At 41.1% G+C, this 21,108-nt stretch overlaps 3 protein-coding genes across 3 annotated transcripts; 1 reads left to right on the top strand and 2 right to left on the bottom strand.

Moving 5' to 3' along the window:
* LOC126390683 (uncharacterized) lies at positions 1–3,158 on the top strand. Its single transcript, XM_050045095.1, has 5 exons — positions 1–253; positions 342–542; positions 2,066–2,271; positions 2,592–2,741; positions 2,945–3,158. The coding sequence occupies exons 1-5, from the start codon at positions 117–119 to the stop codon at positions 3,151–3,153; spliced, it is 903 nt and encodes a 300-aa protein (XP_049901052.1). The 5' UTR covers positions 1–116; the 3' UTR covers positions 3,154–3,158.
* On the bottom strand, positions 3,158–10,181 carry plrg1 (pleiotropic regulator 1). Its single transcript, XM_050045094.1, has 15 exons — positions 10,018–10,181; positions 9,686–9,792; positions 7,820–7,956; positions 7,533–7,586; positions 7,320–7,413; positions 7,131–7,221; positions 6,954–7,052; positions 6,761–6,853; positions 5,392–5,541; positions 5,190–5,291; positions 4,819–4,921; positions 4,326–4,434; positions 3,851–3,990; positions 3,465–3,658; positions 3,158–3,368 (listed from the first exon to the last, which is right to left on the bottom strand). Exons 1-15 carry the CDS (start codon positions 10,024–10,026, stop codon positions 3,309–3,311), a joined length of 1,542 nt encoding a protein of 513 aa, XP_049901051.1. The 5' UTR covers positions 10,027–10,181; the 3' UTR covers positions 3,158–3,308.
* Positions 10,182–12,699: 2,518 nt separating this feature from the next.
* Positions 12,700–17,365, bottom strand: fgg (fibrinogen gamma chain). The gene is made up of 9 exons (XM_050045408.1): positions 17,254–17,365; positions 17,125–17,172; positions 16,828–17,014; positions 16,509–16,593; positions 15,370–15,500; positions 14,929–15,062; positions 13,952–14,136; positions 13,508–13,785; positions 12,700–13,357 (listed from the first exon to the last, which is right to left on the bottom strand). The coding sequence occupies exons 1-9, from the start codon at positions 17,314–17,316 to the stop codon at positions 13,173–13,175; spliced, it is 1,296 nt and encodes a 431-aa protein (XP_049901365.1). The 5' UTR covers positions 17,317–17,365; the 3' UTR covers positions 12,700–13,172.
* Between the last annotated feature and the right edge of the window lie 3,743 nt (positions 17,366–21,108).

Genomic DNA, 21,108 nt, shown 5'->3' with positions numbered 1-21,108 from the left:
AAGCAGCACAGCGACTGAGTCTCCCTTTGTCTCTGTCAGTTTGTTCAACAACTCCACAAACTCAAACGATTCACACAGGATTGTTTTCTCACAGACGTTAGTGGAAAAGAGGGAACATGCCATCCCATATTATGCTCTCCTACCAGTGGGATGACCAGGCTCTAGTGAAAAAAATATACGACCGCCTCAGAGAAGATGGTCTGCCGGTGTGGATGGATATCGAAGGAGGCGTGACAGGGAACATAAATGACTCGTGAGTACAGAGGGATCATAATCACAGATGGGATAAATAAGAATGCATTTGGTCTCTTCACACAGAAGCCGTGCGTTTGTGTTCTCAGGATGGCTGCAGGTGTGGAGGAGGCTGTGGTGATCTGTCCGTTCATGACTCCAGCCTACCAGGCCTCCCGCAGCTGTAAGAAAGAGCTCAACTACGCAGACTCCAGGGAGGTCATCATGGTGCCGGTCATGCTGGCCAACAACTGGGAGGCCAGTGAGTGGCTGGGGCTGATCACTGCAGGCCTGCTGTGGGTCGACTTCAGGTGAGGACAAAGAGGACAGTGGACACATTCTTAACCACTTCATCCTCTCTAAAGGTTAACTGATTTTGGTACAGAGTGTGTTCTTGGTCAGTTGAAGTGTATTTCAAAGAGGCAGTTGGTGTGAGTTGCTGAGTGTTGGAGATATTGGCCGTAGAGGTGTCCGCCTTCTCTTGCACAGAAGGAAGAGTGCATCTACTCATGGACAAGAGGCTTGTGCTTGTGATATCGCAAGATGTAAACATTAATGGCGTCCTCCTTGGCTCAGCTGTTACGTTAGCTAGCTCAGGGGTGTTAGATGACCTAGCATTAGAAAAATTCTTCCTTCTGCTACATAAAAGTTCCTATATAAAACTGCTCACAACACATCACATTCTCACTCCGACCTCGTCACATATTAGCGTTTGGTCATGGACCCTCCACGTCCACATATGATGTGCAAGGTACCCTGGGTGTGTTGGTTGTTGATGTTCTGGGACTCTGTGTCAACTGCATGTTACATGCATTGTCTTCTTTCAAAATAAACTTCCGTTTTCACTGGAAATTTCCCGTTTACATACAGTCTCTTTCAAAATAAACGCACTATGTCAGTACAACAACACAAATCGACTTTTTTTTTCCTCCAACAACTATCACACATGGTGGGGCGTCGGTAGCGTAGTGGATAGTGCTGGCCCCCCATGTACCTCGCCCCATGCTGCCTCGCTGCAGTGGTTGTGGGTTCGAGTCCAGCCTGCGACCCTTTGCTGTGTGTCAGTCCCCGCTCTCTCTCTCTCTCTCTCTCTGTTAAAGGCAAAAGCCCACAAAAAAAACAAAACAAAACTACCCCACATGGTTAGGTTTAGGAAAAAAGAACAAGGTTTGGCTTTATAATCTTATGGGACATGCATGCCGCTATCCTGGGTAAAAATCGGTGTTTGTTGGACCCATCCATCACCTGTCCCACCCACCCTACTTGGACTTTCGCCATCGTAACTTTAGCTCTTGTCACGTTGCGTTTCCCCCTGATGCTGACAAGCATTGTTAAACTATAACGGTGACTGGCCATGCACCATGCTGACGTTAAAGGCGGCCTTTTTTAGTCGGTGTCTGACATCGCAAGTCACTGCCTAGTTGCTGGATTTTGACAACTTTGGAGTGAGACTGGGTTACACAACAAAGTCTGTGGATTATCTTGAGTAACCGGGTCATGATTCCTGGAAAGAGACATTGCGGTTGAGTTTTTCAAATTTATTTTTTTGGCACTTTGAGCACCATAAGCTGAGTGCCATCTAGTTTCATTATACTGGAGTGAAGGCAGACATCACTACAGCCGATATCTCCAACACTCAGCAACTCACACCAAAAAAAAAATCAAGACTTATTAATAACACTACAGGTAAGATGAAAAACATGTATTTTTAATTTTGGGGTGAACTGTCCCTTTAAAGATGAGACTACATGGATGTACTTAACATAGATTAAACACTTAACAGTTAATCTTTCTGATATTTTACAATTTACCATTAATGGTGTTGTCTTTTTAGAAATGCAGAAAAGGAAGAGGAGAACTTTGAGATGTGTCTCAGGTCTCTGGAGGAGGAGATCATGTTTAACGCCGGTCACCTGCTGGCAGTTGAAGAGCCACCAAGTGAGGAGGTGGATCAGCCAGAACCACCAAAACCCCGTCTGAAGAAGAAGCCTGGACGAGGGTTTTGTCATGCTCTCTCAAGGCTCTACATAAGTGATTCAGGTAGATATGAAACACAAATCAAAAAATATTCCCCCAAGAGCCATAGCTGACTGTACAAAATGTCATGGAAATCCATTCAATGGTTTCAATGAATGTGCACAGTGGGGTGATGTTGATTAATTATCCAGGGTTAACTGGGACATTGTAAAAATGTTGCTGGACACCACTTTAGTCAGGCTTAAAAGTTTTCCAATTGTGGTGAATTCTTTAAACTCAACAGCAATTTGAGCCTTGCACATTGAAACTTTAACTGTGTGGACTTCTGTTGAAAACTTGTTTATGTGATACCATCTCTTGTTCCTCGTGACATAATGTCACAGGTGAGCAAGGTGAGGAAATAATCCACCCAACCGGTGACACCAGAAACACAGTGGAGCTCAGTGAGACACTTGGAGATCATTGTTACTGGGTGGAGATTAAGGGTAACGGCTGTAAATACTACAGGAACGCTGTCACCAACAGATACCTCGGTGAGTACACAAACTGATCGTAACTGAAACAAGAGAAACACAAAGTACTTATGTGAAAAATGTAGTTTTTATTAAATGAAGCAAAAATAAACTTCACATTTCGAGCCAGAAAAAGGGAAATGTTTGTTCCATGTCTGTACAAATGGGAATCTTGAGTCTGTACTTTTTTTTTTTTTCTACAAACAACCTCCTTCCATCTGCAGGGTTTGACCCCCGCAGCAAACAGGTTTACTCCGTGCTGAGTCTGTGTGAGTCTGAGGAGTGGCTGATGTTGGTGGATCAGACGGACCAGAGCCATCAGAGAGCCGTCGTCATCAAAAACAAACACTCTGGGAGGTTCCTCGCAGTCCAACATGGCCGCTTTATCGGACTAACATCGTACAATGAAGACTGCAAATGGTTCTTAGAATAAAACGGGACAGTTTGGTCTCTTTAGTGAAAGACATTAGTTATTAAGAAAAAGCAGTAGCAAGCAAAACTTGGTGGTTGTATCTACAACAGGGGGTTCGGTAGAAATAAAATTAAACGTTACTGTGACAAAAGGAGAAAAAAAAAAAAAAAAAATCATTAGAATCTTTTCCTCTTGAGGATTTCTGGTTTCCAGTTGACTGGATGGCTTTCTTCCGTCTGCAACAAAGGAAACAGAGTTTTGAATTACCTCTCCGCAGCCTGGGAACTAAAGCTAACATATAAACTGACTGTAATGATAATGTTGCAACTTACAGCTGTGTCGTCTTCTTTGTAAACTTTAATGGTCTTGTCTGCCTCTGCGGTGATCAGTCTGCTTTCTGAGTTGTCGAACATGCAAGCAAAGATGCCCGACTCGCTGTCCAGAGATCCAGGCTGCACGGCTGCGTGAATCCTCTGGAAGTTGTAGCCTGTCCTCCAGTCCCACATGTGGATGGTCCCATTGTCGGCTGCACAGAGAATAAATATGTGTTTGATTAACCATGATTCTGAGCTTTGTGTGTTTCTGATTCAATACTGCAATCACCTGTATAATTAAAACAACATTAACACAAATAAAATTTGGTTATCTATTATTAAGATTTAAAAGTTAAACATTCTCTGTAGACAAAGCCAGTGACAGTGTGGTTGGTTATCAATACCTCCAGACACCAGCACGCCATCAGAGTTCACAGCCAGAGTGTTGATGATGGCGTTGTGGCCCGACAGGTTCTGGATGAAGTTGCCATCTGGGAACATCCACTGCTTGATGTTATCAGCAGAACCAGAGGCAAAAGTGTATCTGTGACACACAGGAAATAATATGACAACATGTTGAGCATATTAAGAACTCTTATTTTTTTTAATTTTTTTTTTAATAATGGCGTAATTGGTGTATAATATCCCTAGGGTTCAAACAAAACTTATTTTGCTGGAACAATTCAAAACTTATACAATTTATTATAACACATCCTAAAAAAAACCTAATACTAAATAAATAGGAACTAGCTAATGTTTAGCTAGTCTTACTGATAAATTACTTACAAGTGTTAAACATTTCTGACTATTAACCAACAACCAACAATTGTTTCAGCTTCACACTAACTGAACAACATATGTTAGGATTAGGTAACTTACTGTCTGGGGTGCAGCGCCAGTGTTCGGACAGACTTCTTGTGGTTTGTCAGAGTTGCTCTGGTTTTTCCAGCGACCAAATCCCACAGTCTGATGGTTGAATCGTGGCTGCCTGCAAGGAGTGAATCAGTTGTCAGCTGATAACAGATGAAGGCCGACCAACCAGCTACAACTTCTGCTGCATTTCCACTGCATGGTACAGCACAGCTCTACTCAACTAGACTTACTCCGTTTTTTATTTATAGTAGTAACAGTTATGAATAGTGTTAAGAGTTAAATCACTGCAGACCACTGATAAGTCAGAGAGATCTGTCATTTTTGCAACATGAGACATCTGCACAAACCTGCCTTTTGAAGATGATGTCGAGGTGTCGTTATGGGCATAAGCTGAGAATCCTGCCTACACTGACCTACACCTACCATGCAGTGGAAATTGGCATTTAATGACAGAATAATTTGTTAGTTGTTCCTCTTCTTCTCGCTATTATTATTTTACCTGTGATGACTTGTGGTTCTGCAGCCTGACATCTCACTGTGGCCACAGTGTTGGTGTGGCCGGTTAAAGTGTGCACATTAGCTTTTGTCCTGATGTCCCACACCTGTATGGGCAGAGAAGACATCCAATTAGTTTCATTAGTTAATCCTGCAGAGGCATTTTTACTTACACATCATAGCAGTTTCAGACCTTATACCTTATGACAACATAATTTTGAGTTTTAGCACTCAAGTTGTTGGAATTTTCCATGTTCACTAATATTTTTGGGCTGTCTTAGACGACAGGAATAACACATCAATTGTGAAAATGGATGTAGTACTCCTTTAATGCTTTTCAACATTTCATTCACACATTCACAGCAAACATCTTACCCTTGCCGTGGCATCTCTGCTGCACGTCACCAATACATCTATAGTTGGATGAAGGTCGATATCATACACAGCGCTAAGGTGTCCGTGGTAGTGCCTGATGACCTGATAAACAGATTGACATAATATCATAAATCAAAGTAATGGCCCCATAAGACTAAAGTAACTCCATCACAGTAACGCCACTCTCATTACTATGCCATACCTTGTTGTACTCCAGATCCCAACACTTGACTTGTTTGTCTTCTCCACAGGAGAACAGGTAGGGGCTACGGTTGCTAACTGCCACACCACGCACTGTACTGATGTGTCCAGTCAGGGAGAGTTTCAGTTTCCCGCTGGCCAGGTCCCAGATCTGTCAAAACAAAAAGCATTCAAGTCACAGTGGCCGTCATTTATCAATCTAACGTACAAACCAGCGCAGATCCGAGTGCAGAAATCATCTAACGATAGGATTTGCGTGATTTATAACATGTTCTTATCTTGCCTATCACAGCGTAGGAATGATAGGGCGCTGATGAATGTGGCCGCTGAAAAAAATCATTATTTAAATGTCCTGCCACAATATATTCTCAGTTTAAAGCCCTCGCCCCTGAGAGTTAATGACTGATGTCGCAGGTCTAATTTAATCAACTGGTTCTATCTGGTGGCCTGTAAAGTGGCATCGAGGAAGTTGGGAAAACGCAGTATGGAAAGAAATAACTGCTGCAGTCAACTGTGTTGCAGTGGACAATCGAACTTCAGGTGAGGTTGGAATATTTTATTTATACATCAATGATATGTACCAACCTATGGGATACATGTATTAATAATATGAGCCCATGTAGTGTATAATATTGATAATGTTAAAATGACCAATTCATATAAAAGCTAATACGGCCTCATAACAATTATCCAACTCAGCCAGATCTACTATGCTGCATTGCAAATCCACGCTGACTCAAACTTGTGTACACGAGCTGAAACCTTTCGTGAGATTTGATTGCAGCCACCACCCACTTTCACACTGATAACTGCCGAGCTTTGCATGGAAATGTCCGCGCACCCATTTTTCTGTCGTATGTTCGTTCATAAATGAGGGCCATAATGAGAACTTTAGAACATTTCCACAAATAGTGTCTCCAGAGCGCCATCTTGAGGTGGCCGGAGGGACATTATCAGAAAAGCTGCAGTTGTAGATACTGAAAAAAGTGCAAAGAAAATGTACGATACATGGCTGGTAACAGCAGAGTGTAATGAGGTGACCATCAATGATTCTGGCATGCATAAATTCACCTAAAATGTAATGGAATATAGATTGAATAGATTAAATCAAAGCAGAAGATATCAATAAAACAGGTGATTAATGAAGATTAGAAATGATTTACCAGGGTAAGTGCTCAGTCTTAGTTTTGTCCTTCAATCTCAAACTGCTGTTCCAGAGTTTAAAAAGAAGCTTTCATGCTCAGAATTTATTGTATTGTAGTTATTCTGGATAATATTTGTAATTGTTTTTTACATTTTATACACACACCGACAAAGGCCATCAAAGCACTGACTGACATGGAAAACTGGTTATTTTCAGCTTCTCTGACCTTTATGGTTCTGTCCGCAGACCCTGTGACAAACCACTGGTTCCCAGGCTCCACAGCGATGGACCTCACCCAGCCAAGATGACCACTGATGACCTGTCAGATAAAACATACCACTGTTAAAAATAGCACAGAGGACACGTCCCAGATGCTGGACTCGCTTTGGCATCGTTTTGTCAATTTGTTTTGTGCTTACCCGAAACAGTTTCCATGGTGGATGCCACTGGGGTTTGGGCATGGTCGGAGCTTTCCTTGCGAGCGCAGAATTTCTGGTGGCACCTCCCTCCAACAGCGACTAAAATAAATACATTCACTGTTAGCTCTGCACATCTTTCAGGGATTTAACAGCATGTGAAAACACACTGCGACCTACCACAGCAGTCGACGGAGGGTGAGACCTCTCTGCTCCTCCTGCGTGTCGATGGATGTCACCGACACTGGATGCAGTGCGGCTTGCGTCCTGCCTACAATTCAAAAACAACATGAATATTAGTTGCGTTAAAATCCTGAAAAGGTTCGTCTTGAGTGTTAATGTCAAATTGCTACCAGTAACTTGTTTTACCTGGCTTGTGAGGGTGGCAGAGCGAGCGCCATGGAGTGGACTCCTGCTTCGCTTGGATTCCTGTGCATCTTTGTGTCAGCAGTCAGGGCTACTCCTATTGGACGAGAAATACTGGTATAAAACACTAGAATAAAGCTGATGCTGTTTATTGAATGGGCTCAGAACAATTACAACAAACAGGTTTGATAAATCAATAAATAGCACAGTACTTACCAGGTCCAGAAGGATAAGCATGTGTCCCAGTGACTAGGTAGTCTGGGTCATCCCCTGAAACACATCAGGGGAAAAACACAACAACCCACAGATGAGCTAATTTTAGAGCATCAAGGTTCAGGGAAACAACAAAGACATAACCTAATAAGTCTAAATGAGTTAAAAAACTTTTTTAAGCACGAGCCTTTTCTGGACACATGAAGATAACATTTCTGTGTGGATGTTTTTTCTCAGTAATCAACTATTATCATATTGAGCGCATAATCCAGTGTGTGTTTCCTTCTCACCTGGCTGTGCGTAGCTCTGTTGGCCCAGCATACTGCCAGGAAGCTGAGACACTCTGTCCTTCCCTTCCTTCAGGACAGGCATGTGTAAAACTGCACTATAATCCGCTTTCAGTTTCACAGCCATCTTTAACTTGTGGCTGCAAACACAGGAGACAACAATGCATCATTTTAGTATAAATAGTCTCTTATTGTATGGCATGCTACTCAACTTTACACCGATCAGCCAAAACATTAAAACCACTGGGGGGTGAGGTGATTAATATTGATCATGTTGTTACAATGTAACATTCTGCTGGGAATATTTTTGGTTCCTGGTATTCATGTGGATACCACGTGACACACAGCACCCACCAAAACACTGTTGTGGACCAAGTACACCCCCTCAAGGCAACAATGCCCCTTGATGGCAGTGGCCACCAAGCAGAACAATGCACCATGTCACACTACAAAACAGCTCAGGAATGGCCCCAAGAATGTGACAGAAAGCTCAACGCATCGACGTGGCCTCCAAATGCCGCAGATCCCAATCTGAATGAGCATTCATTGGATCATGTGCCTGTACCCCAGAGGTACCCCTGATCCACTGTGGGGCCTTTTTGGATCAGATTTGGCTCTGACATGTCAAGGCATGGACACAGGACCTCTGCGGGTGTGCTTTGGAGTCTGGCACTGGGGCGTTGGCAGTGGATCCTTTGCGACCTGTCGGCTGTGAGGTGGGGTACTGACATGTCCCACAGATGCTCGATCAGTTTTGGGGTCTGGGGAATTTGGAGGCCCGGTTGACGCCTTGCACTCTTTGTCATGTTCCTCGGGCAATTTCTGAGCATTGTGTGTGGTGAGGCATGGTGCATGTTCTGCTGGGAGGCCCACTGCCATCCAGGAGTGTTATTGCCATAGTGGGGGGGGGGTTCGGCCCGCAACTGTGTTTGGATAAGTTAGGTGCTTCAAGTAGCATCCACAGCTGGCAGTGGTTTTAATGTAGTGGCTAATATCAGTATGTTTTTATATGGCAATATTGTATCATCACACAGTGTCAAGTATTGATTTTTTTTATTATATAAAGTATTAATATGACAAAAACAGATTAAACTTTAGGTAGCCTGCTAGAATAATATAATCAATTGCTTTTTCAGTCCACAAGATACATTTTAATACAACTAAAAACTTTATCTTATTAGATAAAACAGACATTGACAAAGTTTTCCTTTGGGGGACATAAGTAACATTTGAAAAAGGTAATAAATTGCAACACATTTTATTGCAATACTCAGCATATCGCAACATATTCAAAATCGCAATAATATTTTATTGTGACTTAGGTACTGTGATAATATCGTATTGTGGGTCGTCTGATAATTCCTACCTCTAGTAACAGCACATTTTTAGGATTTGCCCAGCCTTGTGAGCAATTAATCTCTTATAACGTTGGTTGTCTTACAAGCAACTTTACAAACTCACATTATGTGGTGTTAAACTACATGTAAACAAACACCGAGGCTTATAGAAAGAAGAGATGAAGAAGTATCTTCCCATTCTCTCTTATTACACAACTTAAAAAAAAAATCAAACTTCTACTATAGCAGTAATTCTGTGAAGCCTAAAGACTTGTGGCATTTATTATGATCATGACAACAGATAACGAGTGTGTTTTACTGTCCCCCCCCCCCCCTTACTGACCCTTATTCACAGCATAAACTGTTGCACTTACACTAGTCAAAGCTGGACTAGGTAAACACTGGAGACTGCGAATAGTTTAAACCCACTTTAAGATTTTTTTTAAAAAATTATGTAATGTGCTTGTACAAACAAAGGAAAAAAAGTTCAAACTGCTCTGCACCATGTATTAATGTAAAATGCCAGACTTACCTTTCATCATCCTGTACGATGGATTTCGCATGGTCGGACACAAACATGTCATGCGTCCTTTTGAGAGATCTGAAGACCAAAGTGTGCACAGAGTGCTTCTGTACATCCTGTAGAAGAAATTAGTAATATTAAAGAAAACATATGTTTAACCAACACAAACCGGCAACATTTATAAATTGTTCTACCCTCGAATATAAGTTATACAGACAAGAAATCGTATCGTGAACGTAACGCGATCCAGCAATTAGCCGGGCCCGACACGGTATACGTTCTGTCCAGCCTGAGCGGGAGCAACAGATAAAGCCTCGAGACAGCTTCAAACCTGGGCTTACCTCAGCCATGGTGGTGATATGGACACGGATACAATCCCACAGCGGAAGAAACTACTTTCTTTAAGGTTTATAGGCTGGTTACACTCAAAAATATATCACAATACGACAAACATGACCACCACTGCACACCGACAACTATAGGACCCGGAAGTAAATAATACCAACAGCAGCTAGAGGTTTGCCAGCGCCCTCTGCCGGTCAGGAGGTGTAGAGCACTGCAATTCTGCAAACACAACAGTAAAAACAGTCTCCTCCTTGCAAAATATATTTTCTGCTACTCCCCTAAGATACTATATTCTAGAAATGACATTCTGGATTTTCACTGATAATTATTGTCCATATGGTACAATGAATGTATCTTGCAGTGAGTGTAAGCCAAAGTTTGGTTTCCCCTCCTCCTGTCCCAGGCCATGTTTGCCTCACAGAGTACATTGATTAATGGTTATCCAATCCTTCGCCATCAACGCCAGAATAATGTTGGTGCAGTGGGTGGTCATGCTGTGGGTTGTAGGTCAGACCTCTGCATAGTTTCCCCTTATATCAGGCCATACAAAGGCACTCGTTATTTGGTACAGCCATCTACTACGAGCCAGATGGAATTTGAACTCCAAGTGGGTAGTGAGGTGAGGGGGATGATGCGCGGGGACAAGTCCTACTAGTACACTATGCAAATTAGATAATGTGGATCAAAATAAACATGGCAAATGTGATGTTCTGATAAGAACTCTGCCACAGTAACTCGGTCACAAAGTGACTTTGATGTCCTCGAGTGATCCTGATAATTTAACTATATAATTCCTGCAGTTAATTTGAAACTGTTGTTCTGGGGTCAGCTGTGGAAAAGAGTAACCTTGTGGTTTAAGTGATGAAGTCAAACTTAATTCAACTCATTGCATGGGTAATTTGCTGTGCAAATACATTAAAGTCAGTTCCCCAAAATATGTCACAGAATTAATGCATGCAAACATCTTCCTTTAGGCGACATAGCCGGCTGCCTACTACTGTCTCGCTCTTAATCAGGGGTGTCAGACATACGGCCCGGGGGCCAGAACTGGCCCGCCAAAGGGTCCAATGAGGCCCAATGGGTGACTTGGCACATGTGATATTGAGGCAAAGAGGTGCCAGGTTTCAGGAGTAAGTTAAACAGTGCGTAGATACTTAACGTGAAGTGCTGCTTCCGATCAGAATACAGTTCTCTGAAATAACAGTCAATACGTATTGTGGTCACATTTAAAGATACAGGCAGCAGGCACGATTAGACACAAATTCCCACCGGGCAGCACAATGGATGCAACTCGAATGATGCAAAATATGCCATTTAAAATGTGTGAATGAAGTGAGTAGCCCAATTTCATGTCATACGCTTATCTGCAATAGTTAAAAGTTAAAAATCTGAACTTCAGTGACCATTTCGCACTGCGATAGCCAATCAGCATTGAGATCCTCCAGGGACATATGATGCTAAGGACATACCGGTGGAAGTTCATTCATTGATTCAGTGATTTCACACGAGCATGATGCAAGTTATTCGCCCATGTTAAGCAAGTCAACACAAAATATTCTAGCATTCAAACTGGCACGAGTAACACAATGCAAAAATTTGCATCGTGTTTGCTGTAAACACAACATTAGACTGACAGATCTTCAGATTGTAAATGGTTTGTAAGGCAGAGGATGATGTAACCTGTGTCTTCAGTTGCTTCCAAATGATGAAGAAAAGTCACATGTAACGAAAGTGAGTAGTCGACTGACTGAATGTGAAAAAAACTGAGACATACTGTTAAATTTCTACGTGTTTTTCTTTGGATCTCTCAGGCTGTTCATCATTGCTTCTGTAAATGGATGAATCTTTTCACTAAAGAGGGGGAAAATCTGAAGGGGTTGTTATTCATAGGCAATTATGTAATGGTTTTACCGGTGCTCACTTGAGATCAAATTGGGCTGCATGTGACCCATGAACTAAAATAAGTTTGACACCCCTGCTCTTAATAGTATGTATTGTGCATGTCATACCACAGCTAAGGGTGCTTCTGTGTATTGGTGTCTGCCACTCACCAAGCGTTAGTGTTTAAAAAGATGGGAGTGAGACAGGCTGGTATGGTGGAGTGGAGTGTATGTGGAGGGCAACAGAGCAGGAGAAAATGGAAAGGCAGAAGTCATCCAGACACCGTACAAAAAAGAACAAAGAAAAAAAATGCAAATTTGCACATATTCTTCTGTTGTTTGTTATTTATCATTATTATTGATTATTGTTCATTAGGTAAGTTGTTGAGCGCCGGGGGAGCTTGCCCAGGGCGCAGAATACGCTAAATTTCAACTGGGATGTTTTCAAGTACCTGTTAGAAGTCCTTTGAGGATCACTGCCCTGCTCAGTATGTTTCAGTTATTCATTTTATGCAGAGAACAGGCTATAGACGGATCGCATATTGCTGCTGATAAAGCAAACCTGGCATTTAATTTGCCTAAAAGGTCCTCAGTGTGTTCAGATCGCTCATTAATCAAAAAGCAGTAATATAAATTAAATACGCTGCTGCTTTCTCATGCTTGTGTGCTCATGTGTGAGTTTGTATCTGTATGAACAGGAACAGAAACACGATGTAATGAAACTTGAATCACTTTATTAACACTGTGCAACTGTGGTGTTGATTATATCAGACAACATAAGCAAATAAAGACAAAATATTCATTTGAAATGGTTTTATTTGTCTTGAGTTGGTGTATTAAGTTTGTCTGTCACATACAGGTGTATTTGTGGTCACGTGGTGAACATTTAGTCAGTTCAAACATGTATGTTATGTTAGCTTTCTTGTATATTTCTTTTAACTGTGTGCTTTTGTCTAATCTCCACATTGTTTTACAAAACAGATGCTTGCCATATGTAGTCCAAATGATTACTGCCCAATGAAGTACTGACCATGTTTGGTGAAGAGAAGACATTTATTTAGTGCTCAAAACAACACTGAGGAAGGGAAAGGAAAATGTGAGCATCAGTGTCCTGCTGGGTCAGGTCTGCAAAACACGCACGCATCACACATCATAAAGTCAGAAATTTTCCACTGGAGCATGTTATTTCATTTAAGGAGGGCTCATTGCTGTTGTGCTGAACACCTTAACTGCAGCTTACACACACCACAAGCATGTTAGTCTACTTTTTTTTAAGAATCTCCAAGTCCGCCAAACTCTTTCACCCCAACTTGCTGTCCGCCTGTTGTGATGCGGCTGAGGGGAATGAGCTTCATGGTGGTCTCCTTCAGGGAGTACCAGCGGTTGTGCCATGTGACCCAAATGATGCCGTTGTCGTAGCCGAATTCACCTGCGTCCTTTTCTGTGTACCTGCCACCTATAGACGAAGAGAACACAGACAGTTTCGTCTTTGTGTGTGGGGGCTAGTTGCTGATTTTTTGACCTAATCAAAGAACCTTAAAGATTTCAACAGATCAATCGAATAAACTAAAAGGGTTTGGCGCTGAAGTCAGCCACGTGGTCTTACCCTGGTAGTATTTGCCGTTCAAATGTGCAGCATGACATCTGTTCATCCACCAGCCGGAGCCGTCCTGCTGAGCACAGTTGCCGTCGTACTTGTCATTGTCCTTGTCGTGGGTGCTGAACTGCATGCCGTTGTGAGCGGTGAAGAACTTGTCGCTGGGATCATCGCCAAAGTTAAAGCCATCGAAAGCATCTCCAGCATCACCGCCAAAGTAGTAGCCGTATGTCATACGGTAACTATCGATCTCTGGCCCGACTCTGAACATGTTGTAGTCAGCATACCTGGAAAAAGGAGGCCACAGCGCAGGGTTATTGTTTATTTTTTGGTAACCTCTGCTGAGTCAACTCTTCAAAGGGAACCTCATCATCAGGGTCATGTTTGCCTTGTCAGTAAGTCCTTTTGCTCTACTCTTACATAATCTGTTATCATGTGTGCGGGTGTATGTACCTTTTGTTGCCGTCCCAGTCAACAAGCTCTATCCTCAGCACGGTTGGGATGGTCGTAGCGGCCGTCAGGAGGTGGATCTTCTCGTTACCGAGCCAGAACTCTGTGGTGTCGTCTGGCGAGAGGTAACCAAAGCCTTCCCTGTACTGAACCCAGTCCTTGTGGAAGTCCACGCTGCCGTCGCGTCTCTGTGGACGTGAGAAAGTGATCAGTGTTGGGAGCAGGGGACGGTCTTCTTAATTTCCTCAATGTACTTTTTGTTGACCTTCGCTTGTCAAATTCATTACTTGGACAAACATCTGATTTCACACATGACAGGCCTCAGCAGCATCTCATTGAATTCAATTTTTTAAGATCAAAATCTGAGAAAATAAATCTTTAAAAGTAGCTAAAAGTAGCTCTTCTTAAAAAATATTTTGCCTCTTTCAGTCATAAATGAATTGAACTAACTTAGTTCTGTTATATTAAGTGGTCGAAGAAATATGAAAATCTCTTACTTGAGTAAAAGTACCAATACCACAATTTTAAAAAAGTCCTGCATTCAAAACCTAAGTAAGTATAAATACGAAGGCTACTTAAAATGTCAAAGTAAAGGTGTGCAACCAAATTGGCTCTTTAATGGTTACATTATTAAATATAATAATATTAGAATATTATTATTGATGCAGTAACATGTAAAATGCATTGTCATGTTGTAGCCAGCTGCAGCAGAGCTGATTTTATTCATTTTATATACTGTTGGGTGGTTTGATTTACTGTATCATAATTCTCATTAAAGGTTTTTAACATTTTTATCTGCAAAGTTAGTTATTAAAGTCATCAAATAAACATAGATTTAAATCAAAGGAAGGGCCACAGAGAGTGTTAGTGACATCTGGGAGGGCTTTCTGCTTTTAAAAATTATTATTATTGGAAAATCATCCAATGCAAGATAAAGACAGTAAAGATCCATTTTCATGAACTGTTAAAGTGAAGCGTACCCTTTGTATCACCGTGAAGCCACGTCCAAAGTTGTCGATCTCACAGTAGACCAGGAACTGCTCAGTGGCCGTCCCTGGCTTTATATAATAAAGACCACTAGTGGTGGCACCTTTGTTTGCAACATCCTGGCAGTCTGGTGAAAAAAAAGGGGGGGAAAGGAAATTTAGACATTATAAATTTGTCAAAAGACCTACAGAGAAAGACTGTGTAGTTCCCTCCACATTTATTTTAAGTAAAAAGTCTAGAAATAACTTATTTGAAGCGAGTTAGCTGCAGAATAAATCTGTTTACTTTGCATCGATGCATCATCATATTGATTTTAGTCTCTAACTAAACACTGAACAAGGACAAATGTGGTTCAGATGAGGCGTGATTGAGAAACCTCTTGTGAAACTGGACTGGCCTCAGGGTCAATGAATTGAATTTTTTTTTTTTTTTACCTGTTCCTGTGTGGGTCTGAATCTCAACCTCGTCTTTGCAGGGCTCGCTGCATTTCTGCTGCAGCTGAATGGAGAGTTGTTTTAAGTCTGCCATTCTCCTCTCGTTGGATGCCATTAAACTCTGAAGCTCACTGGGGAGAGGGAAACAAATATGAGTTGTTGGAGCTGTACCCCAAATCAGTCATGTCTCAATGTCTTACACAGTGAGAGGAAGAAAATTATATGAAGATGAAATAGCAGCAAACGGAACAAATGATGAACCAAATCTGGGAAAAGGTGTGAAACATAATCAAATATGAGCACTTTTTAAGATGTCAGGAGTCAGTCTGAGTTCCTGTGTCGATAGGGGAAAGAGGAGTGGGCGGCAAATCGCCCCATGATCCATGAACTGTGTGGGAGAGGAGGGCTGGCATGCATTGACCTGAAGGTGTGGGCGGCAGGGAGAAGTAAAAATAGGTAAAAGTATCAAAAGTAGAGGTGTGCAGTGGAGTTTACAGTTGTTTTATATTAAACATAGTATTCAATTTATTTGACTATTATTACCAATGCCTTCATGGGTTAGAAGCACTTTCACATTAAAAATGATACAGGTGGAGCTAATTCGATTTATATTTTACTTTCTGTCTTTGACAATGCATAATGATTTAGAAACAGCTCATATTTTGTGGAGTAAAAAAAAATCTAATCTGCAAAGTAACTTTTAACTACAGCTGTAAAATAAAGATCCTGGTTAATAAAAGATCCCTTGAAATGGAGTGGAGTAGAAGTATCAAGTAAAACATCACAAACAAAAATGTAGTCAATAAGTACTAATAGCACACAGTGAAAGTACTCTGTGGTGAAAGTACTGCATTGAGGATGTGTTAAGTCTCAACAATGAAATGTTTTTGCACATAAATGACTAAAAGCCTTATTAAAATAGTTGCCAATAAATGTTCTAAGCAATGTTTCAGCTGTAGGCCTACATATATTTATTTCAATGTAGTTTGTGTACAGAAATCATAATTTGTAAAGTAACTTGTAACTAAAGCTATCAAAAAATCGAGGAGGAGTAAAAAGTACAATACTTCCCTCTGGCATGAGATTAAAATACTTATGGAGCTTGATTAAATTAAGCTATATTCATGATAATAACTTACAATATTTGCTGCTCCTGTGCGATGATAGTCTTTTCAAATCGAAGAACATCATCGAGCAAATTTGATGCCTTTTTGAATTGTGCGTCTGAAACAAAAAAGTCAGTGTCAGTTGTGATCTCAACACAGTTTCCCCACAATTTTTAAATACTATAAATATATTAACAACAGTTTGTGCTGCCGAGTCAAATTCATTTATTCACAGAACACATTTAAAGACTATTATTGACGGAAGGAGAATCGTGGTTGAGTGGAAATACATAAGAACTGCATAAATATGGTTTTAGGATGAGATTCAATGGCACCAAATGAAGTGTGTTACCTGGCTGGGAGCTCTTTTGAACTGAAGAAGCAGAATCTTTCATGTAGACGACTTGTTCTTCGGCCCCCTGGGTCAAATTGGCAATTGTGTCCAGCTGCTCCTGCATATCATCCAAATCCCTTTCCACCCCTGGCAGATACCTAAACATGTAATCAGCCACTCCACATGTTGTAGGACAGTACTTTCCCTAAAGACAGATAGGACAAGCACAAATCCATTGACGACACTGCGTTCATATACATAAACAATCCACACAGCAAAAAAATACAAGCATATTATTTGTGACTGCATACTTACAAAGTCATCATGTATGGTGCATGATCCACTGCTGTCTCCTCTGGTTTGCTGCACACAATAGACATAATAATTTAGATGTTTGTGCTCAAGAAAACTGCATCAGTGAAAAATCTAAATTGAGTGACTTACTGCTGATGCCAAGGAGAAAAGTAACAGAAGTCCTCCTGCGGCTGCTAGAGGAGATGGAGCCATGTTGCTTGGGCCACCAGCTGTGGTCTTGTCCTATTTGGAGAATGAAGAGCTGCTGGACTCTGTGGAATATATATCTGAACAAGGTCCTCAGGTCAATGTTTCACAAGGGGTCCATATGCAAACATCCCACTCACTGTGCAGGGACAAAGCTGTGACTCATACGTCCAATCGAGGTCATTTCCCGCATTTGACAGGGTCTGCAATTGACAGCTGTATTGACCTATCAGAGCACAACTGCAAGAATCATGACTCTGCTTTGACCTGTCAGTCAAACTGGAACAGATTTTGTTTACTATTCATCATAAAAGACGAATGCCAGCATGAGTCATTCCTTAAAGACACAATCTGGATATAACAACATGTCCCTGTAAAACATTAACACCAGTCTCTTGTCAATAAAGACATGCCAACAAATACTGGATGAACTCTGTATCACCACAGGAAATATCTACTTTAAACTGTCTGGCAAATGTTGGTTAAAATATCGTATAAATATTTGGAAGCTCATTTCTGCCAGGAAAATAAATAAATAAATAAATAAATAAAGAAAGAAAGAAAGAAAGAAAGAAAGAAAGAAAGAGTACACAAAATGAAGTCACATTTGTAAATCAACATGATGAGATTCTAAGTTTGTCATCATTTTGAGATAGTCAAAATTATAAGCAAAATTTAAACAGCAAAAATGTGGAAGTGTAGTGTCGGACTTTGACACAGGACACTTCTGCTGGCTTCCTGTTTCCAACCAACAGTCTACTCTGATTACATTTAACTATGTCAACGATTATTTCCTCACCTGAGAGGTCTGGTGTGACGGATTTACTCAACTCAGCTCAAATTTATTCATAAAGCACTTTTAAAAACAACTCACGTTGACCAAAGTGCTGCACAAAAGGAACAAGATGCTAAGGACAGATACATGAGAGGAGACATAACTGTCAGGTACACAGCTCACACATTACATTTAGAGACACAACACACACAGGCCTGTGTTTGAGCCTGGACTTTAAAGAGTCAGGGGTGCTGTTCCACAGTTTGGGGGCAGACACAGCAAAGGAACAATCACTTCTGCAATGAATCAATGCCGTACGTACACCACAGGCTGATGTGCGCAAGTATTAATCCCCCTCGACGCTGTGACACAGACCTCCTGTCTAATTTTGTAAGCTGAAACCATTTCCCTCAGTATTTACTTTAATTTCACAGATAAGAAACAATAAATTGTAAAGACAATAAAGCCTCCACAAAACAGCATTTTAAGACTTGTGTATGATTTATCCTGGCTTCATATGAGTAGAGGAAATCTCTGCTGGTTGCTAGGCTAATTTCTACAATGTAAAATACCATAGGCTTGTGCTAGTAATGTTAGCATGTTGTATTTGTTTGGAAAACATGTTTAGTATAAGACAGTTGTTTTGTTGGTGAACCTTGTGAGTTGTAATAGAGCCAAATTATGTAACGTTACCTTTGCTAAATGTTGCTGTTGTCCCTGGCTTCATATGAGTAGAGAGAAGTCAGATAGCCACTAGGCTAATTTTTACAATGTAAAATGCCATAGGGTTGTGCTAAAAACATTAGCATGTTGTATTTGAGGGGAAAATGTGTCCAGCAAAAGACAAATGCTTTGTCTGTGAATGCTGCGAGTTATGGTGAAGCTGATTTGTGTTTGTGTTTGAAATAGTCTCTATTAAGCCATGTTTAATGTGTGTTTAATGTGTGTTTTATATCAGCTAAACTAAACTAAATCTGGAGCGTGGAAAAGCTGGAGCCCCAGGTCAGCTGACCTAAGGCGTTAGGAGGTCTGTGATGTAGGATGGGCCCCATTCTCGGAACCCATCGGCTGTATTTGGCGTCTGACTTCCGGCAGATGCCGATACAGCCTCTGGGGGCAGACCCCCAATTTTTTGGCATTCCGGTTTGAGGAGGCGAATTTCCGTTTCCGACTTCCGTTTATATGTAAGTAAATATGCTGAACCATTGCGATGGATTCAGAGTTTGCAGTGACGCCAATCTCGTTAGTTCACCGCATGGAGCATTTAACCTGGCAACAACTGCAGCCGGCTCAAACGTGATTGGTCGATATCACGCGGACTACAAACAGCCTAGCACTGGAAACCAGGGCTCTTCCGCTCTTCTTCCGGAGGCAAGATCTCCGGGGTTTGCCTTACATTCACTGAATGTAGAGTCTGTATATAGAGACTATATGGGCCCAGACCATTGAGGGCTTTGTAAACAAATAGGAGAACCTTAAAATCAATTCTGAACTTTACAGTCTGCCAGTGGACAGAGGCTAAAACAGGTGTGATATGGTCTGTCCTCCTGGACAGAGAGGACTGAGTAACAGCGGTGTACAGAGAGTTACAGTAGTCTAAACGATGAGATTTAGAGGCATGTATTTGCAGAAATGATATATAATATTCAGAACTATGTTGTCATTAGTTTATAATCACCTAAAAATAAGAATGTTTGTGTTCTTGTTGCCTTAGAATGAGCTGTTTATATCTACATATGGAGTGGGGCCTGTTCCACAGAGTCTACAGTGTTGTTTCTACAGTAGCCCAGAACAGACAAATCAAACACTTTTTTTTTTTTTGTTTGCATTTTTGCATTGACCACCACAGATCTCATACAAGGTTGGCACAAAGGAGAAGTTTCAGACCTGCAATCTCACTGTCAGATGCCACTAAATCCACATACTGGACCTTAAACACTTATTGTAGACCAAACCCCCATGTTTCCTTTTTCTTAAGCAAGATAAGCAAGATAAGCAAGATAAAGTTGTAAAATGTGAGTCAAAATTTACCCCTTAAATTTTCCACTTGGTATTGAGTGCCCTCGTTTGGGAGATAACCCTTGATGAGGGAAGTGAGAAATATTAGGGTAGTGATCTTTCCCTAAGAAATGAGACGCCACTTCATGCAAATCGATGTGGCTGACGTGCAGGCATACGTCACGCGTAGTAGCGACGCAAGATACTGGTAGTCATTCAAGTTTGAATATGCCAGCTCCAGCGCTTGTGTTGTGACGTGTGCTATGTTTATTCTTCTCCGTCTAATGAATCAATGGAGAAGAAATGCTGAAAACAGGAGGCGCCTACAACATCTTCTAGTTCTGATCGATTTTGTTCAGGTAAGTCGATTGGTTAAAAAATTTTGACGCTGTGTTCAACCGAGTTGCTGATGAGTTTACACTGTTCCAACCATCTGTTGTTTGTATAGCCTACATTCCCATCGTACAGTAACAAATTGTTTTCCAAAACTTGCCGAAGTTGCTGACTTCACAAGGTGTTCTGGGAATTTTCATCTTCCACTTCGCTGAAAGTGTGGGTCGGGGCTCCCTTGGAATATAGGGCTTATAGACCTGTTGTCCTCATTCATGGAGACCTTTTTTCTGCCATCTAGTGGTAGTAAGATCACAATACACTAATCCATGTAAAAACAAGATGGCAGCCATCTCTGCCAAGTCAGTCTGCAGAAGTAGACCAAAACCTGATCACATTTTATGTTGTAACTTGTTTATTAATGATTAATAATGTTTGTAGTTTAATATGGCAACAAATTTTACCAATTTTAGCAAAAGTAACAAGCTAGGATGCTGTTAATTAGGAAGTACTCATTTGAAGACATCAGGACTATGGGGTGCCGTTTGTAAAGTGTCTCACGCTGAAAATAACATCAACATTTTGCCACATTTAGCTTCAAACAATGTTTAAAAAAGTATTGTGAATTTTTTAACGTCACCTTTTACCACATTTACAGCAATATTTGTTAACTTAGAAATATATTAAATAGTTAA

Source organism: Epinephelus moara, chromosome 5 (assembly GCF_006386435.1).
Source record: "Epinephelus moara isolate mb chromosome 5, YSFRI_EMoa_1.0, whole genome shotgun sequence".
NCBI classification, from domain to species: Eukaryota; Metazoa; Chordata; class Actinopteri; order Perciformes; family Serranidae; genus Epinephelus; species Epinephelus moara.
The sequence above is the reverse complement of the archived record's forward strand: the minus strand, read 5'-3'. Positions and strand labels throughout refer to the sequence as shown.

Coding starts and splice junctions, on each gene's coding strand:
- LOC126390683 (XM_050045095.1), top strand. CDS start 117: ATGCCATCCCATATTATGCTCTCCTACCAGTGGGATGACCAGGCTCTA. Junction 254..341: donor ACAGGGAACATAAATGACTC/GTGAGTACAGAG, acceptor TTGTGTTCTCAG/GATGGCTGCAGGTGTGGAGG. Junction 2,272..2,591: donor GCTCTACATAAGTGATTCAG/GTAGATATGAAA, acceptor ATAATGTCACAG/GTGAGCAAGGTGAGGAAATA.
- plrg1 (XM_050045094.1), bottom strand. Junction 7,222..7,319: donor CTGCCACCCTCACAAGCCAG/GTAAAACAAGTT, acceptor TTTGAATTGTAG/GCAGGACGCAAGCCGCACTG. Junction 6,854..6,953: donor CACCATGGAAACTGTTTCGG/GTAAGCACAAAA, acceptor TTTATCTGACAG/GTCATCAGTGGTCATCTTGG.
- fgg (XM_050045408.1), bottom strand. CDS start 17,316: ATGGCTCCATCTCCTCTAGCAGCCGCAGGAGGACTTCTGTTACTTTTC. Junction 17,015..17,124: donor GCACCATACATGATGACTTT/GTAAGTATGCAG, acceptor ATCTGTCTTTAG/GGAAAGTACTGTCCTACAAC. Junction 15,501..16,508: donor GCACAGGAGCAGCAAATATT/GTAAGTTATTAT, acceptor CCCTCTCCCCAG/TGAGCTTCAGAGTTTAATGG.